The sequence below is a fragment of the Chiloscyllium punctatum genome, chromosome 46, assembly GCF_047496795.1.
Source record: "Chiloscyllium punctatum isolate Juve2018m chromosome 46, sChiPun1.3, whole genome shotgun sequence".
NCBI classification, from domain to species: Eukaryota; Metazoa; Chordata; class Chondrichthyes; order Orectolobiformes; family Hemiscylliidae; genus Chiloscyllium; species Chiloscyllium punctatum.
The window spans coordinates 33,055,752-33,081,158 of record NC_092784.1 but is presented as its reverse complement, the minus strand read 5'-3'; the positions used below and the strand labels follow the sequence as shown (position 1 = coordinate 33,081,158).

Here is a 25,407-nt window from a genome sequence, read left to right as displayed (position 1 = left end):
GCAGAGGTTCACTGACAGTTGTGTGTCAGGTTAGGGATCAATGGTTATGATGCAGTCTAACCATTGCTGAACAGGAAGGGGTTGAATAGGCTACTGTTTCCTATACTGGGCCTGGCCCTAAGACAATTAGGGCATGTCTGTTGACCTCACACAACTCTGCCCCCTAGCAGCCACCTCAAGTTCAGAGTTCGTACCTACTGGCCTTGGCTATTTGAAAACAGAACAATAATGGACTGCAAAGCTGACTGATCGGAAGGTCGTAAAAGTTAAACATTACCTGTAACTCTGCACAAAGCTCAAACCTCCACCAGACTCTCATTCAATAGTGGCTCACCTGATTAAACTCCAGGACGTCAAGTAAATCAAACAGCTTGCGATTCTTCTCATTGTCCTTTAGTTTAACATAATATTGCTGCAATCCATGGAGTGTCAGCTTAGTCTCATCATCCACAAACACCTCCATGGGCTAAACGAGAGAGAAAAACCAGAAAGGGGTGACATTTCAGCAATCACCTGCAGTGCCTTTTGGGACCATTTACCATTATGGGTCATGCTGGAGACCGGTCAGCCCACCTGGGAACTAATCTACCACCCACGGTACTTCACTGCTTCTGCACAGATTCTGGCCTCAGCCTCAACTGCTCTTCGGTGAGGTCATTACTATTCATAACAACAACGTTCAGGTATTAGGCACAAGTGCGCATTTCTGTCTCTCTATCCAGCAACCCCCCCCGCCCCTCCCTGCTGTTTACCCTTAGGTAACGAGTGAAGTGCATGCAGTTTAGACTATTCTGACTGCTTCACATTCAAAGCTCTCCCTTCTGTAACTGACCAGAACTAACTAGATACTGCACTCAAGATGCTGGTTGGCTGAAGTACTGCAGAAGTTTCAGAAGCCTTCTATAAGTACTATAGATGCTTATGCAAACAACTCTTCAACCAATACTACCCTCAACAAACATCTGCAAACATTTCACTCCAGGAGGCATAAATGGGCAGCAATAACTTTCTGGATAACACAAGCCCTTTTGGTAGGACAATTTCAGACATCAACTCGGCAGATTCAGAAATTTCTATCTACCTTCATCAATCAACTAGATCTTTTCAACTGACGTTCTACAAACAAGTTAAATCAGCGTGAAACTGTCCTCACTAGCTTGGCAACACTGCAAACTACCTCCAGACGTGGGATCAAAACAAACCACTTGGACAACAGACAGTGCAAGACAGGGAGATCCAGGGTAGCAAAATTGTGAAATAATTTCATGCCATCACCAGTATGGGCAACTGACTCAAAAACTCACGTGTGTGCTGGCTGCATGTCTGATTTCTCTGCACAGCTCCCTTGGTTGTTTGACCAACCAGGTGCTGTAAATTGGGGATGCACTTTGTGGGATTCAACACTTGACCTGAAATTAACTGGCTCCACTCTCAAGTACTTATTTACAGCTAATCCTGCAATGTGCTTTACACACAGACAATTACACCAGCACCTGGGGCCTCCAATAACCAGGCAATCAGCAGACCATTGGAAATTAGAGCCATGTGCCTCGCAAGGGACTGAAACATTTAGCTAGAGACTTAAAAAGGTTATAAGGGAAGTTTTCTTTTAAAAACATTGTTATATGTTATCTGTCTTTCCCCTACAATAGTCCTCAACTGAAAGCAACTCCAATCCTGAAACTGCCAATGATTCTATGCACTCTATTGCATTCCAAAGTGCCTTCAGTAGATCCAACAGTGCATGACCATGAACTTTAACCTCAATGACCACCCTTTACCAGATTGAGAAGCCACAGTACGGTGAGCACTTGGATAGGTAGCAGTTACGGAGCTGAATCCCGACACACTGGGCATCACTGAAATCCAGGCCCAGCTAAACCACTCAAACCCAGGGTCTCCAGGGCTAAAGGTCTGCTGGTTTTGGATGGTTCAGGTAACCCCCCCCCACCCCTCAATGCTTGGCAAAAGTAAACTGCCATGGATGGACATCCCAACCACCGCGCCTTTTCCCACCCCCAGCTTTTAAAGTTAGGTTAATTGAATTCTGTCACAACGTAAGTACAGTATTGTTTGGTACTTGTGGGAGCAGCTGAAGCAATATTTTCTGCACAAAGCACAACCATAACTTAACAACTGCCTTCAACCAACATGACGGAATATAGCTCGTTTAAGTCAAATATAATACACTATTAGCTCAAGAGCAAAGTTCTCAATGGTCTGCTGTAACACTAAAGCAACAGGTTTGCAAAGCAGCTTCACGTGATTCAGTTTATGATCAGCTGCTGCAGTCAGTCAAGAATCAAACAAGAATTCAACACTGCTACAAGATTCAGGAGCGAGATTTCTCCGTGACACACAATCATCCAACTGCCCTACAGTAATATTCAAGTTCACACAAAGACAGCTACCTGAGAGAGACAGAAGAGCAAATGTACCAAGGAACTGGGCCCCTGAAGTATCAGCACACTCATCTAAGACCAGAATGGGCCCCTGAAGTATCAGCACACTCATCTAAGACCAGAATGGGCCCCTGAAGTATCAGCACACTCATCTAAGACCAGAATGGGCCCCTGAAGTATCAGCACACTCATCTAAGACCAGAATGGGCCCCTGAAGTATCAGCACACTCATCTAAGACCAGAATGGGCCCCTGAAGTATCAGCACACTCATCTAAGACCAGAATGGGCCCCTGAAGTATCAGCACACTCATCTAAGACCAGAATGGGCCCCTGAAGTATCAGCACACTCATCTAAGACCAGAATGGGCCCCTGAAGTATCAGCACACTCATCTAAGACCAGAATGGGCCCCTGAAGTATCAGCACACTCATCTAAGACCAGAATGGGCCCCTGAAGTATCAGCACACTCATCTAAGACCAGAATGGGCCCCTGAAGTATCAGCACACTCATCTAAGACCAGAATGGGCCCCTGAAGTATCAGCACACTCATCTAAGACCAGAATGGGCCCCTGAAGTATCAGCACACTCATCTAAGACCAGAATGGGCCCCTGAAGTATCAGCACACTCATCTAAGACTAGAATGGGCCCCTGAAGTATCAGCACACTCATCTAAGACCAGAATGGGCCCCTGAAGTATCAGCACACTCATCTAAGACCAGAATGGGCCCCTGAAGTATCAGCACACTCATCTAAGACCAGAATGGGCCCCTGAAGTATCAGCACACTCATCTAAGACCAGAATGGGCCCCTGAAGTATCAGCACACTCATCTAAGACCAGAATGGGCCCCTGAAGTATCAGCACACTCATCTAAGACCAGAATGGGCACCATAGTAATTGGTTGCAAAGTTTAAAATGACAACACTCAAGAAGAACAGTGATAAAGATTATAACAAGTTGCAGAGGGAGCAGATAGATTGATAAAATTATCGAAACCACAGCAGATGAAATGTATTGAAAAGTGAGGTGATAGATTTGTGGTGAGAACAACAATTCCAAATGGGAAAGAGAAACAGAAATGCACACAGAAATCTGAAATAGTCCAGGGCTTTATGAAAATCAGGGATATTCTGCTAAGTTATAGCCAGGCCACAGTTGCAGTACTACTTGTAGTGCTGGGCAACAGAGTGACAACTTATTTTGTTAAACTCATTGCTGGCGTGTGAGCATTACTGTCAACAATACCAAAACCTCTGAAGTGGTACAGAGATTTACTGAAACTATACCAGAGATGAGGGCGTCATTCTAGTAAAATCTCAGGGAGCTGGGGCTGCTCTTCCTTAAACCACAGAACAGTAGATTAAATCTGCAATAAAAATTGAACAGTTTTTAAAGATTAAATAAGGAGAAACGTATCTGAATTGTGCAAGGACAAATTTACAGGGATTGGCAAAAGAGCCAGAGGTGTCATGAGGAGAATAGCAAGTTCTGATGATCTGGAAGGCTAACGCAAGCAGACTTTGAGTCGGAATGTTACAGTAAGGATATGGGAGTATCTACCACAAACTGGGGACAGGCACACTGGGCTGACAGCTCCTCTTCTGTGCTGTGTCATTTTATTCCTGGACATGGTGCATGGAGGGGTCTAGACTAAATACAGCATATTCCACCACAGCCACAAGTCAGCCAAGGAAAGCAGATTCTTTACTAGGCACTGTAAATGGTTAAGTCCCTGGACCGGTTATCCAAAGATGTGCTTGAATAGTGACCTTTCAAACATACTAACAGCTTTAGAATGAGTCAATTCCAAAACCTGCACACCTTCCCCCTTGCCTCCCCCCCCCACCCCCCGAAAACAAATTCCATCAGCAAAATTAACAATAAAGCTGACAGACTGCTGCTGTTAGAAACTCTACAGACAAACTAAGGTCGTGCATACATCAAGTCTGGCCTATACACAACTGATTTCACACCAACATCACTGACTCTTGATTGCTCTAGAGTTTAATTTGGCTGCAACCAAAGGGAATCACAAATGGGCAATAAATGCTGTCTCACCACGGATAACTAATTAAAACAAGGATACTATGCTACCAATGTCCCTGGAATCCTGGTTCACTGATCCACAAGTACCAAACAAACTGAGATTGAGCTCACGTAAAACCATCTGCACAAAGTTCAAGCTCCCATCCCGTAAATACCACGCACATTCACAAAAAACCCACAACTAGAATGCATTGCCATGAGCAGCCTGCCAAACAGCCACTTCTGGCTCTCAGCAGCATCGAGCTGCTCTGTGGTTTCAAAATGCTTGGAGGGAGTCTGCCAAGAGCCGACAGTCACCTTGTTTAGTCTGCTGTATACAAACCATTCCTCATTAAGAAATGGAACTTTGTAAAGCTGGATTGTAGATGGAGTCCTCTCGCAGCCATCCCTGACCGTTGCAGGTCTCAAGGTCAGCAGCACAAAGTGTGAACCAGTCCATTGGATAGATAACATGATTAACCACAAGTGCTTACTGCTTGCGTTGACCACCGCTTGCACCCTAGCGATATGGGGACATCTTCTTCCATTCGACGACAGCAGTGATCACCTCTGAAGGGACTAACACTACATCTCTCCTCAGAGGATCGTTTAAAACCAGGAATGTGACAAATTCTTTAATTGCTTCACCCTGAACACGCTGGTCTTCTGGAGATCGCAGATAATCGGACATTGTGCTAAGGCGCTAAACTACATCATTCTTCACGATCGGGAACGCAATCTTCTGGACAATGTAGCTAGGAGCTGACTAAGTACAGCGGGAGGGATGTGCTGTGCTATGCTATAATGCTCAATTCTCAGCTAGACCGCGTTTTAGGGAACGCAACAGAGGCAGCAGAATGCAGATCTTTATCAGAAGTGGGCTAACGGGACTGCCTTGCCTGCCTACACCCGAAACCGTTGATCTTCCGGAAAACGCGACTAACTGCTTTCGAAAGTTGTGGGAGGTCTGGCTTTACTGTAGCTCTGTGGGTTGGTTCGGAATCTAACTGCACTCATTATTAATACTGACCCGAATGGGATCGAGTCGACTGCAAGCTCGTGCTTCTGGTCTGATTTATCGTGAGGATCTCTGGAGCTGGGATTGGGGTAAGAGTTGTCACTACCTATGGTTCTGTGGTCTAAACTGCACTAACCACAACTAGCTGGTGAAAACTGCATCTTGCAAAGGTTACAACTGTGTGGTGATGAGCTTCAAGGAGGAGCAGGGTGCCGTTCCATTCCATTCCAGACTGGGGTATGCTTCACTCTTAGGAATGCAAGCACCCTTGATGGTGGCTCATCAAAAACTGGTGGGGGAGTGGTAAGAAAGATGAATAATTACATCCTGCATGAACTTGCGGCAGACGGGACGGATCTCCTTGCTTAAGGTGGCGCTGAACATCATAACCTGCTTTTCATGAGGAGTCAAGCGGAAAATATCCTGGACATCCCTGCGCATATCTGTAAAGAAACCAGAACAAAGCCGGTCACACCAGCTGCTGGCTGCGCCAGTATGCTAGACACCAAAGCAATATCAGTGCTTTTTCAGCTAGTCCAGATATCAATACCAGAGGTTATTCCACATAAACTTGCAAGTTAATGTCAAATGGAGTTGAATAAGGCTGCATGAAATACTCCAGGGTGAATGATGTTTCAGTGTTTCTGCTGGTCGCAGTGCCTTCACTTAAGTGGTCACCTACAGTGTGGGCCTGTCTGAGATCAGGAACTGAACTAAATAGCTATTGTCATTCTGCTAGCTTTCTTTGTGGTCATTCAGTTTAATCAAGGTCAGTCTGAACTTTAACTCTATTCACTTGCATTAAACCCATATTCCTTCAAACCCTCATCATCAATCTTAAGACAAGGGGGTGCTGGCAGCAGGAGTGGGGCAAGATGTGGAAATGAAGCTCCTTTAGATTTCAATTATGATCTGTGTGCAAAACGCTGACACACTGAAGATCAGAGGAACCTTAGCGAGCATATCCAGAGACCCCTGATTATTTCAGACCACTTATTTACTTACCTTTTTCAGCCAAGCTACATACAGAGTCACAGATGTACAGCATGGAAACAGACCCTTCGGTCCAACCCGTCCATACTGACCAGATATCCCAACCCAATCTAGTCCCACCAGTCCCAAACTCTTCCTATTCATATACCCATCCAAATGCCTCTTAAATGGTGCAATTGTACCAGCCTCCACCACTTCCTCTGGCAGCTCATTCCATGTACCACCCTGTGTGTGTGAATAAGTTGCCCCTGAGGTCTCTTTTATATCTTTCCCCTCTCAACCTAAGCCTATACCCTCTAGTTCTGGACTCCCCCACCCCAGGGGGGAGTCTATTTATCCTATCCATGATGTTATAAACCTCTAATCCATCCCTCAGCCTCCAATACTGCAGGGACGAGTTGGACTGAAGGGTCTGCTTCCGTGCTGTACATCTCTATGACAGGTTGGACCACCTGGCCGCCTTTTCACTGAAGTTTGGAAGTGCAAGCTCAAAATATAAAAGGAGGGCACACAGCACAAACATGAGCGCTGGGTTTCAGAAGTTGAGCAGCGGCTGCAGACACAGCGGCACAATTGCGAGGCGGAGAAATCTGTGGATAGCACATTCAGAATGGTCATACCACAGCTGAAGGCACTGAAGGAAAGCAAGAAGGGGGGGGGGGGGGGGGGGGGGGAGAAATCACCAGGCAGTCAATGAGGAGCAGGCAGAGTCCCCTGTGCTCCTGCTCACACATCAGCTTTCTGTTCTGGAAGCTGCTGCTCCCCTTCTGATTGGAGTGCAAGTCAGAGTCAGGTTTCAGGCAGGACAGGAGAAAAAAGAAACCAGAAATGTGTCTCTACAGCTGCAGACTGAAGTCCTGGATGGTTTGCCTCTCTCGTGCTGGGGTCAGGAATGTCACCGAACAGCTGCAGGACATCCCAAACAGGGAGAGGTGTGAGACAGAGGGTTTGGTACAAATTGGCACCATTGATACAGGCAGAATGAGGGATGAGTATCTTGCATCAAGAATTCAGGGAGCTAGGTAGCACAGTGAGCAAGACCTCAAAGATAATGTCAGCATTACCGCTGGTCTCACGTGCTAGTGAGCACAGACATTAGAGGATATGGAAGAATGCTTGGCTCAAGAATTGGCATGGGAGGGAGGGTTTGAGATTTCATTGGGACTATTTCCAGTGAAGGTGGGAGCTCTCTAAGTCGGATGGTCTGCACCTGAACATCATTGTTAGTTCTGATACAAGGCGCTAAGCCGGTTCAGCAGGGGCAGGGAATACTGCATTAGGTTGATATGTCAGTAGCAGGGGACACTGCATTAGATCAATAGCGACACAGCACCACTTGGAAAAGGAACAAAGGCAGAACGAGTTCAGCCATGTGAGGTCTTAACGGAGTGCAGCAAAACTTCATGGCCTCTAATTTAATGCCAGGAGTATTAGAGGCTTCATAGAGGAGTTAAGGGTGTGGAATGTCATGAAATTGTGATGCTCAGAGGAGGGACAACTTAACATCCCAGGGCATAGGACCTTCATGAAGGATAGGGGAGGGTGCAAAGATGGAGGTGGTGTTGCATTATTAGTTCGGGAGCCAGTCAGTGCACTTAAGGAGGCATGATACCTTCGAAGGTTCAGCAAATGAGGCGCCATGTATGGAACTTGGGAATAAGGGGGCAGTCACACTGTTAGGAGTGTATTATAGACACCTAGTCAGCAGATATGTAGTCAATTCACTAAGGCATGCAAAAATAACAAGTGTATCTCTATTAAGGGATTTCAACTACTCCAGCATCAGTACCATAGTATAAAGGGTTTAAAGAGGAACATATTCCTTGGAAATGTACGTAGGGGAGCTTTTTATGCCAATGTGCAGATGGCCCTACAAGTGTTTGAGGTTTTGCGCGGGGGGGGTGGGGGGTGGGGGAATGAGTGAGCGTTTTAAGTTATGAAAAGAGAAAGATAATCTGTAAAGGGTTTGAGACTGGGGTAAGGCAGATTTTATTAAAATAAGGCAGGATCAGGGCTAAAATAGACTGGCAGCAGTCACTGGAGGGTAAGTTGAGAGGAGAGCAGTGGGAGGTGCTCCAAAAGGTACACGGCGTGAGGTGGGGATGCAGACCCAACAGGTACCGTTTAGGGTGAAATGTAGGAGCAATGAACTCTGAGAACCATGGATGGTCAGGAATATTCAGGGCTGGACTGAAAGGAAACATAATGGGAGAAAGGCTGCAGAGAAATATGGAAAGGCCAGGGGGATGATCTCAGGAAAGCAATTCAGAAAGCAGAGGGGGTGTGAAAAAAAACGCAAGTGGGCAAGATTAGGGAGAAACCAAGGTACACTCCAAATATATCAAGGGAAAGAGAATAACCAGGGAAAGAGCAGGGCCCACTCAGACTGAGGGGCAATATGTGCATGAAGCCGGAGGACACTGATAAAGTGTTAAATGAGTATTTCACACCTGCCTTTATTTGGGAGATGGAAACTGCAAGTATCAAGTCAAGGAGGACTGTGAAGTCCTTGGGCAGATTGATACAAGCAGCAAAGGTGGTCTGCGAGGGTTTGGCAGACTGAAAAGTGGACAGTTTGCCAAATCTGGTTGAGTTGTATTGCAGGCAGTGGGAGATGGGCCAGTAAATTACAGGGGCCCTGACCCAAACGTTTCAAATGCCTCTGACCACACTGAAGTGCCAGAGGACTGGAGGACAGCTAATGTGGTTCCACTTTAAAAGGGCTCCAGTAATCAGTCAAGGCACTATAGACCGATGAGTCTGACATTTAATAGTTGGGATACTATTGCAGAAAATAATGAAGAAAACAATTCAAATCCATTTGGAGAGGTAGGGTTTGATCAGGAAGAGTCAGTGTGGTTTTGTCAGGGGCTGGGGGGCACATTTAACAAATCTGGTAATATTTTTCAGGGAGGTGACCAACTGCACAGATGAGGTGAGGGTAGTTAAAGTTTGTAAGGATTTCAGCAAGGCCCTTAACAAGGTCCCACATGGGAAAATAATAAAAGGTTAAAACTCATGGGATCTAGGGTTACTTGTCAAGTTGATTCCAAAGTTAGCCTTGTGATAAGAGGGAGAGAGCATAGAAGGCTTTTTGTGACTGAAGTGGGTGGATTGTTCACAATGTTCATAAGTGATTTGCATGAGAATGTGCAGGATGCCGATGAATTTGCGGATGATACAGGGATTGCCTGGGTGGTTGAATTTGAGGTGTTTGGTTAGAGGATGATATACTGTGTGGAGTTTGCACATTCTCCCTGTGCCTGTGTGGGTTTCCTCTGGGTGCTCTGGTTTCCTCCCACAGCCCAAAGATGTGCAGGTTGCATTAGTCAGGGGTAAATGTAGAGTAATGGGGTAGGGGAATGGGTTTGGGAGGGATACACTTCAGAGGGTCAGTGTGGACTTGTTGGGCCAAATGGCCTGTTTGCATAATGCAAGGAATCTATGACAGACTAATTGGTCAGATGGCCAGACAGAATTTACAATGCAGAAAGAGACCATTTGGCCCATCAAGTGTGCACCCAAACGCTCTCCCCCAGCCTAACCCCATAACCCTGCATCAACCATGACTTAATTCACTGAGCCGACACAATCCTGGTCAATACGGGCTATCCTCAGCATGGCCAATCCACCTAACCTGAACATCTTTGGAAGGTGGCAGGAAACTAGAGCAACTGGCAGAAACCCACACAGTGGAAAAGCAAGACAGTCACCCAAGACTAGAATTGAACCTGGGTCTTTGGCACGGTGAGGCTGTAGTGCTAACCACTGTGCCAGCAAGCCTCCCATTTACATGGCACAATAATCCCAATTTTACAAATGCTCCCTTACTCCAACGTTTGCCACTTGGCCTACCTCATGTGCTAGCCCCCAGTGCCAGTAGAAATGAACTGTTCCGGAAAGTTCTCACATTGTAGGAATTTTGCCCCCTCCTCATCTCACACTCTACCTCTTACCCAGTACATGTTAATTGAAATTAACGATCATAACCCTACCTGTCCAGCAGGTTCCTATAATCTGTCTACAGACAATCTTCTCTACCTCCTCCTCACTACTTAGAGGTCAGCTTCCTTCAAAACTCCGTGCTGTTATGTTCTTTATTGTGAACCTGTCATCAAGCTGGATTTCTTCACCCATTACTGAAAGATTATGGGTCCAGTAGAGATTGTTGGAGGCACCAGGAACACACACTGCATTATCCTTACTGATTCCTACCCCCAAACTAAATCCTTATTTATAATCAATAATCACCACTACCATCGGAAAATCATCCATCGATTCTTTCTGCTTATTCATCAGTTCTCAATCCGTGCTAATTAATGCATTACTCCCCCCCCCCCCCAAGATGTACAACCACCTGAAGTGGCATCAGTTCATTTTCTGAAAATCCAAATATGCTACTCTTTTCCCTACATTGCTAGTTTCCTTCTCAAAACAAAAATCAAATGGTTTTGTCAAACTAATTCCTTTTTCATCACCCCACATTGATTTGTCTCATGAGATTTGTTACTATGGCGGCAGTAACAGGTTACAGCAATTTTCAGACTATCAGCTCCAAGCTAACTGGCATCCAATTCCATTTGCTCAAATAGCAATGCTGCTTGTGTTAGCTTCCAAACCACAGGCACACTTTTGGAATCCCAGGAATTCTGGAAGCTCAAAGCCAATGCATTCAATATCTTGGGAGTCAGGTCCAGGAGGTGGCAGCTATTAATCTCATGAAGAATTTTTCCATGCTTCCACTACTTCAATATTATTTGCTTTTACTCCCTCAATCTTAAAGATTTGTCACCCCACAATCCTCTATATATTCGCTGTGAGGACTGATACATACTGGTCAACTTCTCAGACTTTCCTCTTTTTCTATATACTTAAAAAACAGATAACAAAATTTTTCCTGTTTCTTGCCAGTTTACTTTAATCTGATTTTCTCCCACTTCAACAATATTTTGGCCACCTCGTAAAATCCCTTGCAGTCAGTTCTTCTCATACGATGGTTGCATTCCTGTGCAACCCGTTTATGGAAAAATTGCGCTTTAGAAACAAGCGGTTAAAAAGTGTTGGCACTGTAATAATATTACAACCAACACACATTTTAAACATTCATGCTGTAGAAACAACATCCCCGATTTGTCAATACTATTACAGTGAACCTGCATTGACAAAATGTGAGTTATAACAAAACGAGCTAGATTGGTTTTCGAATACCAAGCTTCACTTAGACTAACACTACCCTCAACTGCCAGAGCTAAATTTGTATGCCTGCACTAGTTCATTCTTGAAGGAAATGTACATTAATTGAGAATGTTTTTACAGCATGTTTACAATAGCTCACCTACCAAACTCTCAATCTCATTCCCCAATCCATCTCAATCACTGTCATAATGAATAGATTTACTAACTAGTGGATAGGATCTATTTATATTTAGAAAAGAATGAGCTTATCAGTGATAGGCAACATGGTTTTGTGCAGGGGAGATCGTACCTTACCAACTTAATAGAGCTCTTTGAGGAAGTGACCAAGTTGATAGATGAAGGAAGGGCATTTGATGTCATATACACAGACTTCAGTAAGGCATTTGATAAAGTTCCCCATTGTAGACTAATGGAGAAAGTGAAGTCACATGGTGTGCAAGGTGTTCTAGCGCGGTGGATAAAGAACTGGTTGAGCAACAGGAGACAGTAGTAGTTGAAGGGAGTTTCTTGAAATGGAGAAGGGTGCTCAGTGGTGTTCCACAGGGGTCCGTGTTGGGGCCACTGTTGTTTGTAATATATATAAATGATCTGGAAGAGGGCACTTCGTCCATAACACAAATACAAGCTACCTACTGATTTGCCTCTATCCACTCTGGTTAATACCACCTCCAAATAATTCTAGGAAATAATTTTCCTTTCATGAAGCCATGTTGATTCTGCTTGAATAGATTATGAGGTTTTTTTGTTGTCCTTCCGATTTTATTTTGTCCATTCTTTCATCTTTCTTTCCCTATTTGCCTGGTTTACATCCTTTCATTAATCGAGCTTGTGTAATGGAGTGAGAAGGGACCGATCTTTTGTCTATAACATACTGGCTGAGCACCACTGGCTACAACATCTGGAGTTCCAGCTCTCAAATATAGTGCAGCTAGGTCCAATTAGGAGAGTAGTTGGTTTGCAAACTGTTTGTGATCATGGATCTCACTTCAGATGGTTGTACATTCAACCACAAGGGAAGAGGAGGGAATGAAAGGGATTAGTCTGTGAAGAGGGATAAGGAACCTTCCCTGATATTCCAGCATCTCTGTCACCCAAGGTAACCAGGCCAACCATAGCTGCAGAGGAATGGCAATTCATTCACCCAATCCAGGAACTAAAGCAAAACTCATGATTACGGTGATATAATGCATTTACATTTCAATGCAAGAGGTAAGGCTGATGAACTCAGGGTGTGGATAGGCATGTGGGACTTGGATAGTATAGCCTTTACAGAAACATGGCTGAGGGAGAGACAGGACTGGCAGCTTAATGTGCTTTAGCCAGGACAGAAGTGGTGGAAGGAGTAGCAGCATTTTTGATTAAGGCAAGTATCGCAGCAGTAATCAGAAGAAATAACCGAGGGATCACCCAGGGAGGGCGAGTGGGTGGAGCTTGGAAATAAGGAGGGGAATCGTGACAGTATTGGGCTTAGAGGGGGTGGAATTGGTGAAGTCTGTTCAGGAAAGTTTCCTCAAGCAGTACATAGAGGGTCCTACTTGGGAAGGGGACAAAACCCAGCCCACTCTTGGGAAATAGGGCAGGACAGGTGACTGAGGTGACAGTGAGAGAGTACTTTAGGACCAGTGACCATACTTCTATTCCGTTTAAAACAGAAATGGAGGGCGACAAAACTGGTCCATGGGTTCAAGTCCTAAACTTGGGCAAGGCAAATGTTGGTGGCATTAGACAAGAGTTTGGAGGGGGCTGTTTGGAATAGTTTGTTTGCAGGAAAAAGGGACCTCTGGCAAGTGGGAGGTCTTTAAAAGTGAGGTAGGTGCAGTCAAGGTCGATATGTTCCTGTGAGGGTGAAGGGCAAGTCTGGCAGGAATAGGGAACCCTGGATGACAAGTGATATTGAGGCTTTGATCAGAAAAAAGGTGGTATGGTTCATGTACAGACAGCTGGGATCAAAGGAATCCCTGGAGGTATCATGGGATACAGGAGTTTACTGAAGAAAGAAATCAGGAGGGTGAAAAGGGGGCAGGAGATAGCCTTGGCTGAGAAGATTAGGGTGAATCCAAAGTATATTACAGAGAAAAAAGATAATTGGAGAATAGGACCCCTCAAGGACCAAAGTGGTCATGTACGTGTGGAACCACAGGAGATGGGTGAGGTTCTTAATCAATATTTCTCCTGTGTTTAGCATGGAGAAAGACATGAACACTTGGGAAAGTTAATAGTGATATCTTGTGGACAGCCCATATCACAGTAGAGGTGGTGTTGGATGTATCAGAATGTATGAAGGTGGATAAATTACCTGGTCCTGACCAGATATTTCCAAGAACACGGAAGGAGGCCAGAGAAGAAATTGTGGGGGTCCTGACTGATATTTCTGCATTAGTAGCCACTGGTGAGGTCCCAGAAGACTGGAGGGTAGCAAGTGTTGTGTCCTTATTCAAGGGAACCTGGGAACTATAGACCAATAAGCCTAACATCTGTGGTGGGTAAGTCACTCGCGATGATTCTGAGGGATAAGATATGCATGCATTTGGAAAGACAGGGTTTGACTAGGAGTAGTCAGCATGGCTTCGTGGTGGGAGATCATGCCTCACAAATTTGTTCGAGTTCTCTGACGAAGTGACCAGGAAGGTTGACGAGGGCAGGGTGGTGGATGTAGTCTCTATGGATTTCAGTCAGGCCTTTGATAAGATTCCACATGGTAGGCTGCTTTGGAAGGTTAGATCACATGGAATCCAGTGGGAGCTGGCAGATTGGATACACAATCAATTTGATGGTAGGAAGCAGAGCGTGACAATGGAAGGATGCTGTGGGACTGGAGGCCTGTGACTGGGGGAGTGCTTATGGGGTCGGTGCTGGGCCCATTGCTGTTTGTTATCTATATCAATGATTTGGATGAGAATGTACAAAGCATGATTAGTAAGTTTGATGACACTTGGGTGGGCGGTATCATAGGCAATGAGGAAGGTTATCAGAAACTGCAGCAGGACCTTGATCAGCTGGGGAAGTGGCCTGAGAAATGGCAAATGGAGTTTAATATAGGCAAGTGTGAGGGCTTGCACTTTGGAAAGTCAAACCAAGGGAGGAGTTTCATGGTGAATGGTGGGGCCTTAAGGAGTGGAGTGGAACAGAGGGACCTTGGAGTTCAGGTGCACAGTTCTCTAAAAGTGGAGTCCCAGGTAGACAGGACAGTGAAGGCAGCTTTTGGCACACTGGCCTTCATCAGTCAGGGCACTGAGTATAGAAGTTGGGAGGTTAGGTTGCAGTTAGACAGTACGTTGGTGAGGCCACACTTGGGACTATTGTGTTCTATTTTGGTCACCTTGGTAGAGGAAGATTGTTATTAAACTGAAAAGAGGACAGAAGAAATTTTACAAGGATGTTGCCAAGATTCAATGATCGGAGTTATAGGGAGAGGTTGGACAAGCTAGGACATTTCTCTTTACAGTGTTTGAGATTAAGTTGGGGGGGGGAGATCTTCTAGAAGTGTATAAGATCATGAGAGGCCTGGGTAGGGTGAATGCACTCGAGCTTTTTCCCAGGGTTGGGGAATTGAGGACTAGACGGCATCAGTTTAAGGTGAGAGGGGAAAGAATAAAAGGGAACCTGAGGGGCAATGCTTTTACACAGAGGGTAGTACGCATATGGAATGAGCTGCCAGCGGAAGAGGTTGAGGCGGGTACATGAACATCTAAAAGGCATTTGGACACATACATCGATAGGAAAGGATGAGAAGGGTATGGGCCAAGTGCAGGGAAATGGGGTTAGCATGGTGGACGTTTTGGTCAGCATCGACCAGTATGGGCTAAAGGGCCTGTCTCCGTGTAGGACTCCATTACAAACTGCAATGCTCTGTTCTGTCCTTAAGTGATTTGCAACCATGGACGTTAAATTAGCCAAACCTGGTCCCCAGTTAGAATCTGAGGACAGACCCAGAAAGTCAGTCTTAAACACTCATTAAAAGGAATATCCTACCACTTAAAAGAAATCTAGTCGAGAAACAGTCCACTAACCAAGCTGCTCCAGCATCTTGTCACACTCATCTAAGACAAAGTGTTTGACGTATTTTAGATTGAGTGACTTGTTACGTGTAAGGGCCTGGATCCGCCCCGGAGTTCCCACAACAATATGAGGGCAATTCTTCTTCAGGATGTCTTCGTCCTTTTTGATTGACAAGCCGCCAAAGAATACAGCTGCCTGTTTAAAACAAAAAAAAAACACAACGTGGGTGCATTCAGAGGACTACCTGTGAAAGGACACACCTTGGGGATGGAACAGGGAGAGGTGAACCTGCTGCTCAGGGTGAACTGAAGGGTTACAAACTTGTTGTCAACATGACTTAACATCTCTTTCTTTACTTTGAAGATAATTTAAACCAAGTAGTAACAGCAACTGCATCAACATATCGCAATCAAGTAGATGAAAAGGAATAAACTGAACCAGAGGATACCAGTATTGAATAAATATTCAGCATGTATCAATAGGGGTTATTTGGGGAATTTGTACAAAGGCACACCAAAAATACACGGCTGATCAAAGGCTAAATATACCTTGCTTGGAGTCAGTGTAAGACTGGAAATATTGAGCTTACATCTGTCGGAATGAGGATTCTGCCAGTGACAGTAACAATCTAGTTGCAGGGATATTGGTCCAGATAAAATGCATCCTAGCTAGCTGATGCACCAATCACAATCTTTAATCGTGCTTTGACGTGGGAGTTGAGTCGGTGTACTGGAAGGTCGCAAACATTACACCCATGTTGCAAAAAAAAAGGAAGAGTATGTCTGCCATCTATAGGCCAGTCTGCCTAATTTCAAGGAGTGGTGGATTTTTGTACAGACTATAATCTGCAGGGGAGGGGGGGGGCATGGTGGAGAAGAGAGGACACACTCCAAGACTTTTGAAAACAGAATTTCAAATAAAGCTAGGACCTCAGTCCAACTGACCAGCTACTAATCTGAGGATTGCTGCAATCAGCTGTATAACATCAGTGACAAAACTCGAGACAAAAAAGTTGAGAATCCCACAACCCAATCTTATCCCCCACAACCACCTGAAGGAGCAGTGTTCCGAAAGCTAGTGCTTCCAAATAAACTTGTTGGGCTATAACCTGGGGTTGTATCATTTTTAACTTTGTCCACCCCAGTCCAACACCTGTATCGCCAAATCCAGAAAAAAACAGAGGAAAGTAACTTCCTATTCACATCTCTTTGGTTTGGACTTTGATCTTTGATATCTGAGCTCTCCCTACATATTTGCCCCCAGTTACACTTTGATGGGATCGTACTATTGCCCCCAATTACATGTTATTGGGGGCAATAGTACGATCCCATCAAAGTGATCTTCCCCTTATTTCTCAGTTCCAACCATATAACTTCATTGGACTATCCCTCAGGAATACCTTAAATACAACCATAATTTTGTCCCCCCCTCGCTCTCTCTCCTCCCTTTCTATTCTTCCTGTACCATCTATACCACAGAACAGCGAGCTGCCCCTCCCTCAGCCATGTTTCTGGAATAACTAATATCCCAGTGCCACATTCCCACCATGCTAAGTTTTTCTGCCTCACCAGTCAGGTCTTGGGTCTATAGTTTCCTACGTTCAGTCTCTTCTGCTCTCCCCACCCCCCCCCCCCCACTTTGAATAAGGCCATTATATTTGCATTTTTCCAATCCATTGGAATCTTTCCTGCATCCAGGGAATTTAGAAATATTAGAACCCATGGATCCAATATTTCTGCAGTGATTTCATTAAAGACTCTATGATTTAGACCATCAGGCCCTGCCTGCCTTCAATCCCAATAGTTTTCACAGTACATGTTCCATAGAGGTGATGATCAGTGAGTGACACAGGCCGTACAGTCCACCAGGTTTATGACAAGCAACAAACACCAAACTACACTCTTCCTATTTTCCTGTACTCTGCCCATAGGCTACCATTTCCTGGCATTTTAAATGCTCATCCAGACACCACCTAAAGGTTGCAACAGTACATGCCTCCATCACCCTTTCACTGGATCTCTCTACCGTCCCAGGTGAAAGATTATTTACCTCACACTCTCTCTAAAGCACTTACCTCTCACCATGAACTACGTACCCTCTGGTTTTAGACATGTCTGCCATCAGAGTATGATTGTCACAATCTATCCCCTTGATGCCTCTCAATTTTGCAGACCTCAAATCAGAGAACTCCTGAGCCTCCTCAGGTCTGAGTAAAACTGGCATAACTGAGAATTCCCATCTAAGGCAACATCCTGGCAAATCTCCTCTGCACCCTCTCCAGTGCAGTCATACCCTTCTAATGGAAGCAAGCGGTGAACAGCACGTCTCCTTGGCAGATTTTTGCTGGAGAGGGGGGGACTTGAAGTGTTCGGCCACAGGGCGGTGGTTGTGTTTTACGGTGCGGGTGTCCCGGAGATGTTCTATCTAACATTCCACAGGTTGGTGTCCCATCGAGGTGGTGGAGGCGGAGTTGGGAGAGGTGGCGGCGTGTGGGCGCAAATTTGACATCTCTTGCGGTGGCAAGGGACGGTGCTGGGTGTGGAAGCTGGGTTGGTGGGGGCACATGGATTTAACGAGGGAGTCGCAGAGGGAATGGTCTCTGTGGAATGCTGAAAGGGGTGGGGAGGGAGATATCTCTGGTGGCAGGGTCTGACTGTAGGTGGCAGAAGATGACGTGTTGAAGCTGGAGGTTGGAGCAGTGGAAGGTGAGACCGAAGGAGGTGGGAGTGGGTCTCTCCTTGTTGCAGTTGGAGGGGTGGGGTGCAAGGGTAGATGCACAGGAGGGCATTGTTCACCACACTGGAGGGAAATTGCAGTCCATGAAGTAGGAAGCCATCTGGGATGCTCTGGGGTGGAACAGGCCATCGTGGGAGGTGGAAAAATTGGGAGTAATGGATGGCGTTTTTTTTTAAACAGGAGGGGTGGGTTGCCCAGATAGCTGTGGAAGTCAGTTGGCTTGAAGTAGATGTCCATGTTGGGTCGGTCGCCAGAAACGGCGACGGAGAGGTCCAGGAAGGGGAGGGAGGTGTCCGAGATGGTCCAGGTGAACTTGAGGTCATGTTGGAAGGTGTTCATGAAGTTAATGAACTATTCAACTTCCTTGTGGGAGCACGAGGCAAAGGTGGGGAGTACTGCCGATGTAACAGCCGAAGATGGACTGCTCCATGTACCCAAAGAGTACAGCTGGGGCCCATGGCAACGTCTTTGGTTTGAAGGAAGTGGGAGATTCGAAGGACAAATTGTTGAGTGTGAGGACCAGTTCAGCCAATTGAAAGTGTTGGTGAAAGGGTACTGGTGGGGACGACGAGAGGGGATAAAATGGAGGGCTTGGAGGCTGTCGTCATGGTGGATGGACATGTACAGGGACTGGATGGCCATGGTGAAGTTAAAACATAGGGAGCCGGGGAAACAAAAGTCATTGAAGGTAGTGGAAGGCGTGGGTGTATCCCGAATGTATATGGGAAGTTCCTGGACCAAGGGGCACAGGACTGTGTCAAGTTAAGTAGAGATAAGTTCACACTGACCAGGGTTAAATTCCACCTGCCATTGCTCTGCCCAATTTATGAGCTGCTCAAAGTCAGGCAGTAACCTGAGCCCATCCTCCTCCCGATCAACACCAATTTGAGTATTTGCAAACTGAGTCATCATTCCTTCCGTATGTACACCAAAATCATAAATCCCCCTAACACACAGCAAGTGTCCCAATATCACATTGTTGATTAATAATAAAAACATCCCTCCATCATCACCGTTTGCCTCCGATCTGCAGGCCAATTTAGGATACATTTTACAAACTTGCTTCAGATCCCTGCAGGCTTTTATCGTTTTGGACCAGCCTTCCAAGTGGGAACTTGTCAAAGGCCTTACTGAAGTGCATTTAATCCATGTCAATTGCACTACCCTCAATATATTTAGTCACCTTTTCCAATAATTGAAATTAGTCAGACAGGATCATCCACCAACAAATTTATGCTGGCTATTTCTGATTAATGCTCGTATGTATGTCAATATAAAAAAGTGGTGTTTGGTGCTTTGAAAAGCACTAAGGTAGACATGTCTCCAGGATCGCATGGGATCTATTCCAGAATACTGAGATACAGTGAGGAAATTGCTGGAGCCCTGCATGAAATCTTTGTATCCTGTTTAGTCACAGGAGAGGTCCCAGAGGACTGGACAATAGCCAACATTGTTCCTTTGTTTAAGAGGAGCAATGGGATAATCCAGGAAAGGATACCCTGGTGAGAATTAAGTCAGTGGTAGGGAAATTATTGGAGAAGATCCTTAGGGATATGATTTACTCATTTGGAAAAATATGGACTTGTTAACGATAGGCAGCATGGCTTTGTGTGGGGAAAATCATGTCTCAAACTTGATTGAGTGTTTGAAGGAAGTGACAAAGATGAATAATGAGGGCAGAGCAGATGTTATCTGTATGGACCTGAGCAAAGCCTTTGACAAGGTCACCCATGGCATGCTAATTCAAAAGGTGAGGTTACATAGGATCCACATTGAGCTGGTAAAATGGATAAAGAACTGGCTTAGTCACAGGAGACTGTGGTGGAGTAGTGGTGGAAGGGCATTTTCCTTACTGGAGATCCACGACCAGCAGTATTCTGCCAGGATCAGTAGTGGGACCCCTACAGTCGTAATATGTATGATTTGGAGGAGCTGTGGACAGTAAGAAAGACAGCCAGAGGATCCAGCAGGGTACTGATAGGCTGGAGATGTTAGTGGGGAAATGGTTGATTGAGCTTAATATAGACAAAGGTGAGGTGATGCATTGTGGAAGATCTGACGCAGAAGTGAAGTACACAGATCATGGCAGCACCACAAGCAGCATCAGGAGAGAGAGAGCTGGATGTACTGGTCCATAGTTCCCTGAAAGTGGTAACACAGTGGACAGGGTGGTCAAAAAGGCACATAGCATGCTTGCCTTAATCAGTCAAACACAGAGTACAAACAATGGGAATGCTGCAGCTGTGTAGAACTTGAGACCACGTTTGGAACATTGTGCACAGTCTTGGTCACCACACTATAAGGAGAATGTACAGGCTTTGCACAATGTACAGAAACAGTTTACCAGGAGGTTAACTATGTGGAGAGACTGAACAAACTTTGTTGGTTTTCACTTGAATGAAAGATATGAGGCAACCTGATTAAAATTTAGAAAACTATGAGAGGCATGGATAGTTGGGAGTCTTTTTTCCTAGGGTAGAAATCTCAATTATCAGGACACAGGTTCAAGGTAAAGAGTATAAGTTTAAAGAATATGTGAGAAGCAAAATTTTTTTGGAATGCATAGGTGGTGGATGAAGCAGATAAAAATAGCAAAGTTTACATAGAACATAGAAAAATACAGCGCAGTACAGGCCCTTCGGCCCTCGATGTTGCGCCGATCCAAGCCCACCTAACCTACACTAGCCCACTATCCTCCATATGCCTATCCAATGCCCGTTTAAATGCCCATAAAGAGGGAGAGTCCACCACTGCTACTGGCAGGGCATTCCATGAACTCACGACTCGCTGAGTAAAGAATCTACCCCTAACATCTGTCCTAAACCTACCACCCCTTAATTTAAAGCTATGCTCCCTCATAATAGCTGACTCCATACGTGGAAAAAGGTTCTCATGGTCAACCCTATCTAAACCCCTAATCATCTTGTACACCTCTATCAAGTCACCCCTAAACCTTCTTTTCTCCAATGAGAACAGCGCCAAGTGCCTCGGCCTTTCCTCATACGATCTTCCTACCATACCAGGCAACATCCTGGTAAACCACCTCTGCACTCGTTCCAGTGCCTCCACATCCTTCCTATAGTATGGCGACCAAAACTTCACACAATACTCGAGATGCGGCCGCACCAGAGTCTTATACAACTGCAACATGACCTCAGGACTCTGGAACTCAATTCCTCTACCAATAAAAGCCAGTACGCCATATGCCTTCTTCACAGCACTATTTACCTGGGTGGCAACTTTCAGAGATCTGTGTACAAGGACACCAAGATCCCTCTGCTCATCCACACTACCAAGTATCCGACCATTAGCCCAGTACCCCATCTTTTTGTTACTCTTACCAAAGTGAATCACCTCACACTTACCCACATTGAACTCCATTTGCCACCTTTCTGCCCAGCTCTGCAGCTTATCTATATCCTGCTGTAACCTGATACATACTTCCTCACTGTCAACAACTCCACCGACTTTCGTATCATCCTCAAACTTGCTCACCCAACCTTCTAGCCCCTCCTCCAGGTCATTTATAAAAATGACAAACAGCAATGGCCCCAAAACAGATCCTTGTGGAACACCGCTCGTAACTGCGCTCCAAGATGAACCTTTACCATCAACTACTACCCTCTGCCTTCTTCCAGCCAGCCAATTCCTAATCCAAACCTCTAATGCACCCTCAATGCCATACCTCCGTATTTTTTGCAGTAGCCTACCATGGGGAACCTTATCAAACGCCTTGCTAAAATCCATATATACCACATCTACCGCTTTACCCTCGTCCACCTCCTTAGTCACCTTCTCAAAGAATTCAATAAGGTTTGTGAGGCACGACCTGCCCTTCACAAAACCATGCTGACTATCCTTGATCACATTATTCCTATCCAGATGTTCATAAATCCTATCCCTTACAATTCTCTCTAAGACTTTGCCCACAACAGAAGTGAGACTCACTGGCCTATAGTTACTAGGGTTATCCCTACTCCCCTTCTTGAACAAGGGAACCACATTTGCTATCCTCCAGTCTTCTGTCACTATTCCTGTAGACAATGAGGACATAAAAATCAAGGCCAATGGCTCTGCAATCTCCTCCTTTAAGAGGCATATTGACAGATATAGGCAAGGAATGGAGGGATAAGATTGTAGTTATGATTTCTTTTATCAGTAGTGCAATGTCACCCATCACACCCGAAACTTCTATATGCTGGATACAAAGCTGCGAGTCCTGCCCTTCCTTCAGCTAAGTCTCTGGTGATTACAACAATATTACACTCCCACGAGCTGATCAATGCTAAGTTTACCCACTTTCTCAATCATGCTCCTGGCATTAGATACAATTTTGGCTCTCCCATGTGACTTACCATGTTCATACCTAACTGTGCCACACCCCCTCACCAAATTAGATAAAGACCTCCCAACAGCACAAACAAGCCTCCCAGCAAGGATACTCGACCTCATTCGGATTCAGGTACAACGTATAAATGCTGTACAGGTTCCACCTCGCCCACTAACTGTCCCAGTGATCAGAAAATCAGAAGCCCTCCTTCCTATGCCAGCCCTTTTGCCACATGTGCATCTTCCTATTTTAAGGCATGGCACTGGAAGTAATCTGGAGAATACAATGTTGGTCTTCCATTTCTATAAACTATATTATTGGTTATTATTGGGATGGTACTAGTGCCCTCCACCATAAAAACAGAAGCCAAGTTTTGACTTAATGATTCTGTCATTTATATGTTCACCAACTTCCCATGGAATCAACATTCACTTCAGCCACTCTTCCCTTGCATACATTTATAGAAGCATTTACTATTCACTTTTATGTTTTGCACTCGTTTCAGTCATAATTTACCTTTGCACATTTTAGTAATTTTTAGTAATCCTTTGTTATTATTGCCTTGTTCCAGTACATGAGATTGCAATGGGTTCTAGAGGTTTAAAGAATAGATTCCCTGTGTGGAAACAGGCCATTTGGCCCAAAAGGTCCATATCAACCCGCTGAAGAGTATCCCACTCGGACCCATTCCCCTACTCTATTACATGACATTTCCCGTGACTAACGCACCTAACCTACACATCCCTGAACACTATGGGCAATGTAGCGTGGCCAATTCACTTAACTTGCACATCTCTGGATTGTGGGAGGAGACCAAAGCACCTGGAGGAAACCCACACAGACATGGGGAGAATGTGCAAACTCCACACGGACAGTCGCCCAAGGCTGGAATCAAACCCGGGTCCCTGGCACTGCGAGTCTACAGTGTCTAACTACTGAGTCTTGTTAACGATGCTGCTGACACTCTCTGTAGGGGATGCGTTGACCACTGGAGCTGGCTGGCTTCACATCAATCTTACTGATTTTGGCAGTTTGAGGTTCATTAGTTTTAAAAGATCCAAAGACCAGCCATTCATATATGAGACTGAAAACACAGATACAAGACACTCATGGGCACTTACCTTGATGTTTGGCATATACTTTGAGAACCTCTCATATTCTTTACTGATTTGGAAAGCCAGCTCTCTTGTATGACACATGACAAGAACAGATACCTGATTGAAAAGGAAGAGGAGCACAGATGAGATGTGCAGCTACAATGAATTGCCTGGATTATATCGCTCACATCTGAGCTCAAAACATTTCAAGAAACTTCAGCCAGCAAAGTGGATTGGCATCTCGTGCCAAATTCTTGGCAGCTATCCACACATCTTCAGTGGGATTATGAGGAATAGGACCAACCGTCTGAACATCACCACGCTGGCAGCGCAGAATCATATTTCATCATTAAACATAGGGACCCTGCACATAGTCAGTAAACCACTTACAGTCTTACATTTAACAAATCTGGAGAGACAGTAGCTTTGATATTGAAGTGGCCCAGGTTACTACTCCGGAGGCAGCTTCAAATCCCACCATGGGAGCTGCTGGAATGTAAATTCAAAACCAAAAGTATGGACAATAGACGACTATTATCAATTGTTGCTCAAAATCCACCTGGTCAAGAAATATTTGCCTCCCAATCCAGCCTTGCCTACACGCAATTCCAAACCCATAGCAACATTCCAGACCTAACCTGTGAACTCGCTGACTAAGCTGTTCAGTTCAAGGACAATTCACAGCAGGCAAGTCATGCTGGCCTTGGAAGGGATGCCCACATTCCACAAGGCTACAGTGAAACACAAGACACGAATGGAAACCGATTCTGCTAATTTATGTCAGGCAACAAACCGTGCAATGAAAGCGCTTTGCATAGAACAGATCCAGTCAAATTCCAGTGGGTGAACTGGGCTCAGGGCTAATGGAAGCAGCTTCCACTGAATTTATGACAGATGTGTTTTATCAATTTGAACATAAACAGCTAAAATCAGTGTCTGTGGGCAATATCATTGGTGCTAGGTGATGCGACTGTTTTGTTACAGTACATGTTCACTACACTATGACAGTCTATCCTGATAGATTACCTGTCCATCTACAGCTTCCAACTGCTGCAGAGTAGCAAGAACAAATACAGCAGTCTTCCCCATTCCAGATTTGGCCTGACAGAGGATGTCCATCCCGAGAATGGCCTGAGGAATGCATTCATGTTGAACTGTGGAGAGAGGATGCATTCAGTTATGTACCGTACCACACCACACATACTGGGGTTAGAGCCATTTCACTAGCAGCAAGTCCTCCAAGCAACTCAGAGAGCAGGCTATACAAGACCTGATAGTGTGCAATGAGATAAGATGAATTAATGACCTTGTAGAAAAGATACCCCTTAGTTGAAGTGATCAGGAAATTATTGAATTTTATATTGATTTGAACAACTGTGCACCTAAGCCAAGTGTTTAAATTTAAAGGAGGGAAACTATGGGAGCATGAAGACAGTTGGCTAAAGTGAACTTGGAAAGTTAAAGAATAGATGAGTAGAGATACAGTGACAGACATATGGACTTATTTTAGAACGTTCAGAGAGTACTTATTCCAGTAACAGAAACTAAGGATGCAACTTCCATGGCAAAGGAAATTAAACATTGTATTAAATGGGAAGAGAAAGTACAT

General features: G+C 45.1%; 1 protein-coding gene across 1 annotated transcript in view; it reads right to left on the bottom strand.

Annotated features, from left to right (window-relative positions):
- Positions 1–24,953, bottom strand: part of LOC140467937 (spliceosome RNA helicase DDX39B-like) — a 31,321-nt gene extending 6,368 nt beyond the window's left edge. The window contains exons 1-5 of the mRNA XM_072564004.1: positions 24,825–24,953; positions 23,823–23,915; positions 15,647–15,830; positions 5,772–5,890; positions 335–466 (exon numbers count right to left, since the gene is read on the bottom strand). Of these exons, the coding sequence (XP_072420105.1) occupies positions 335–466; positions 5,772–5,890; positions 15,647–15,830; positions 23,823–23,915; positions 24,825–24,917 (621 nt within the window). The 5' untranslated portion in view covers positions 24,918–24,953. The remainder of the gene's footprint in view (positions 1–334; positions 467–5,771; positions 5,891–15,646; positions 15,831–23,822; positions 23,916–24,824) is intronic.
- Positions 24,954–25,407: the final 454 nt, after the last annotated feature.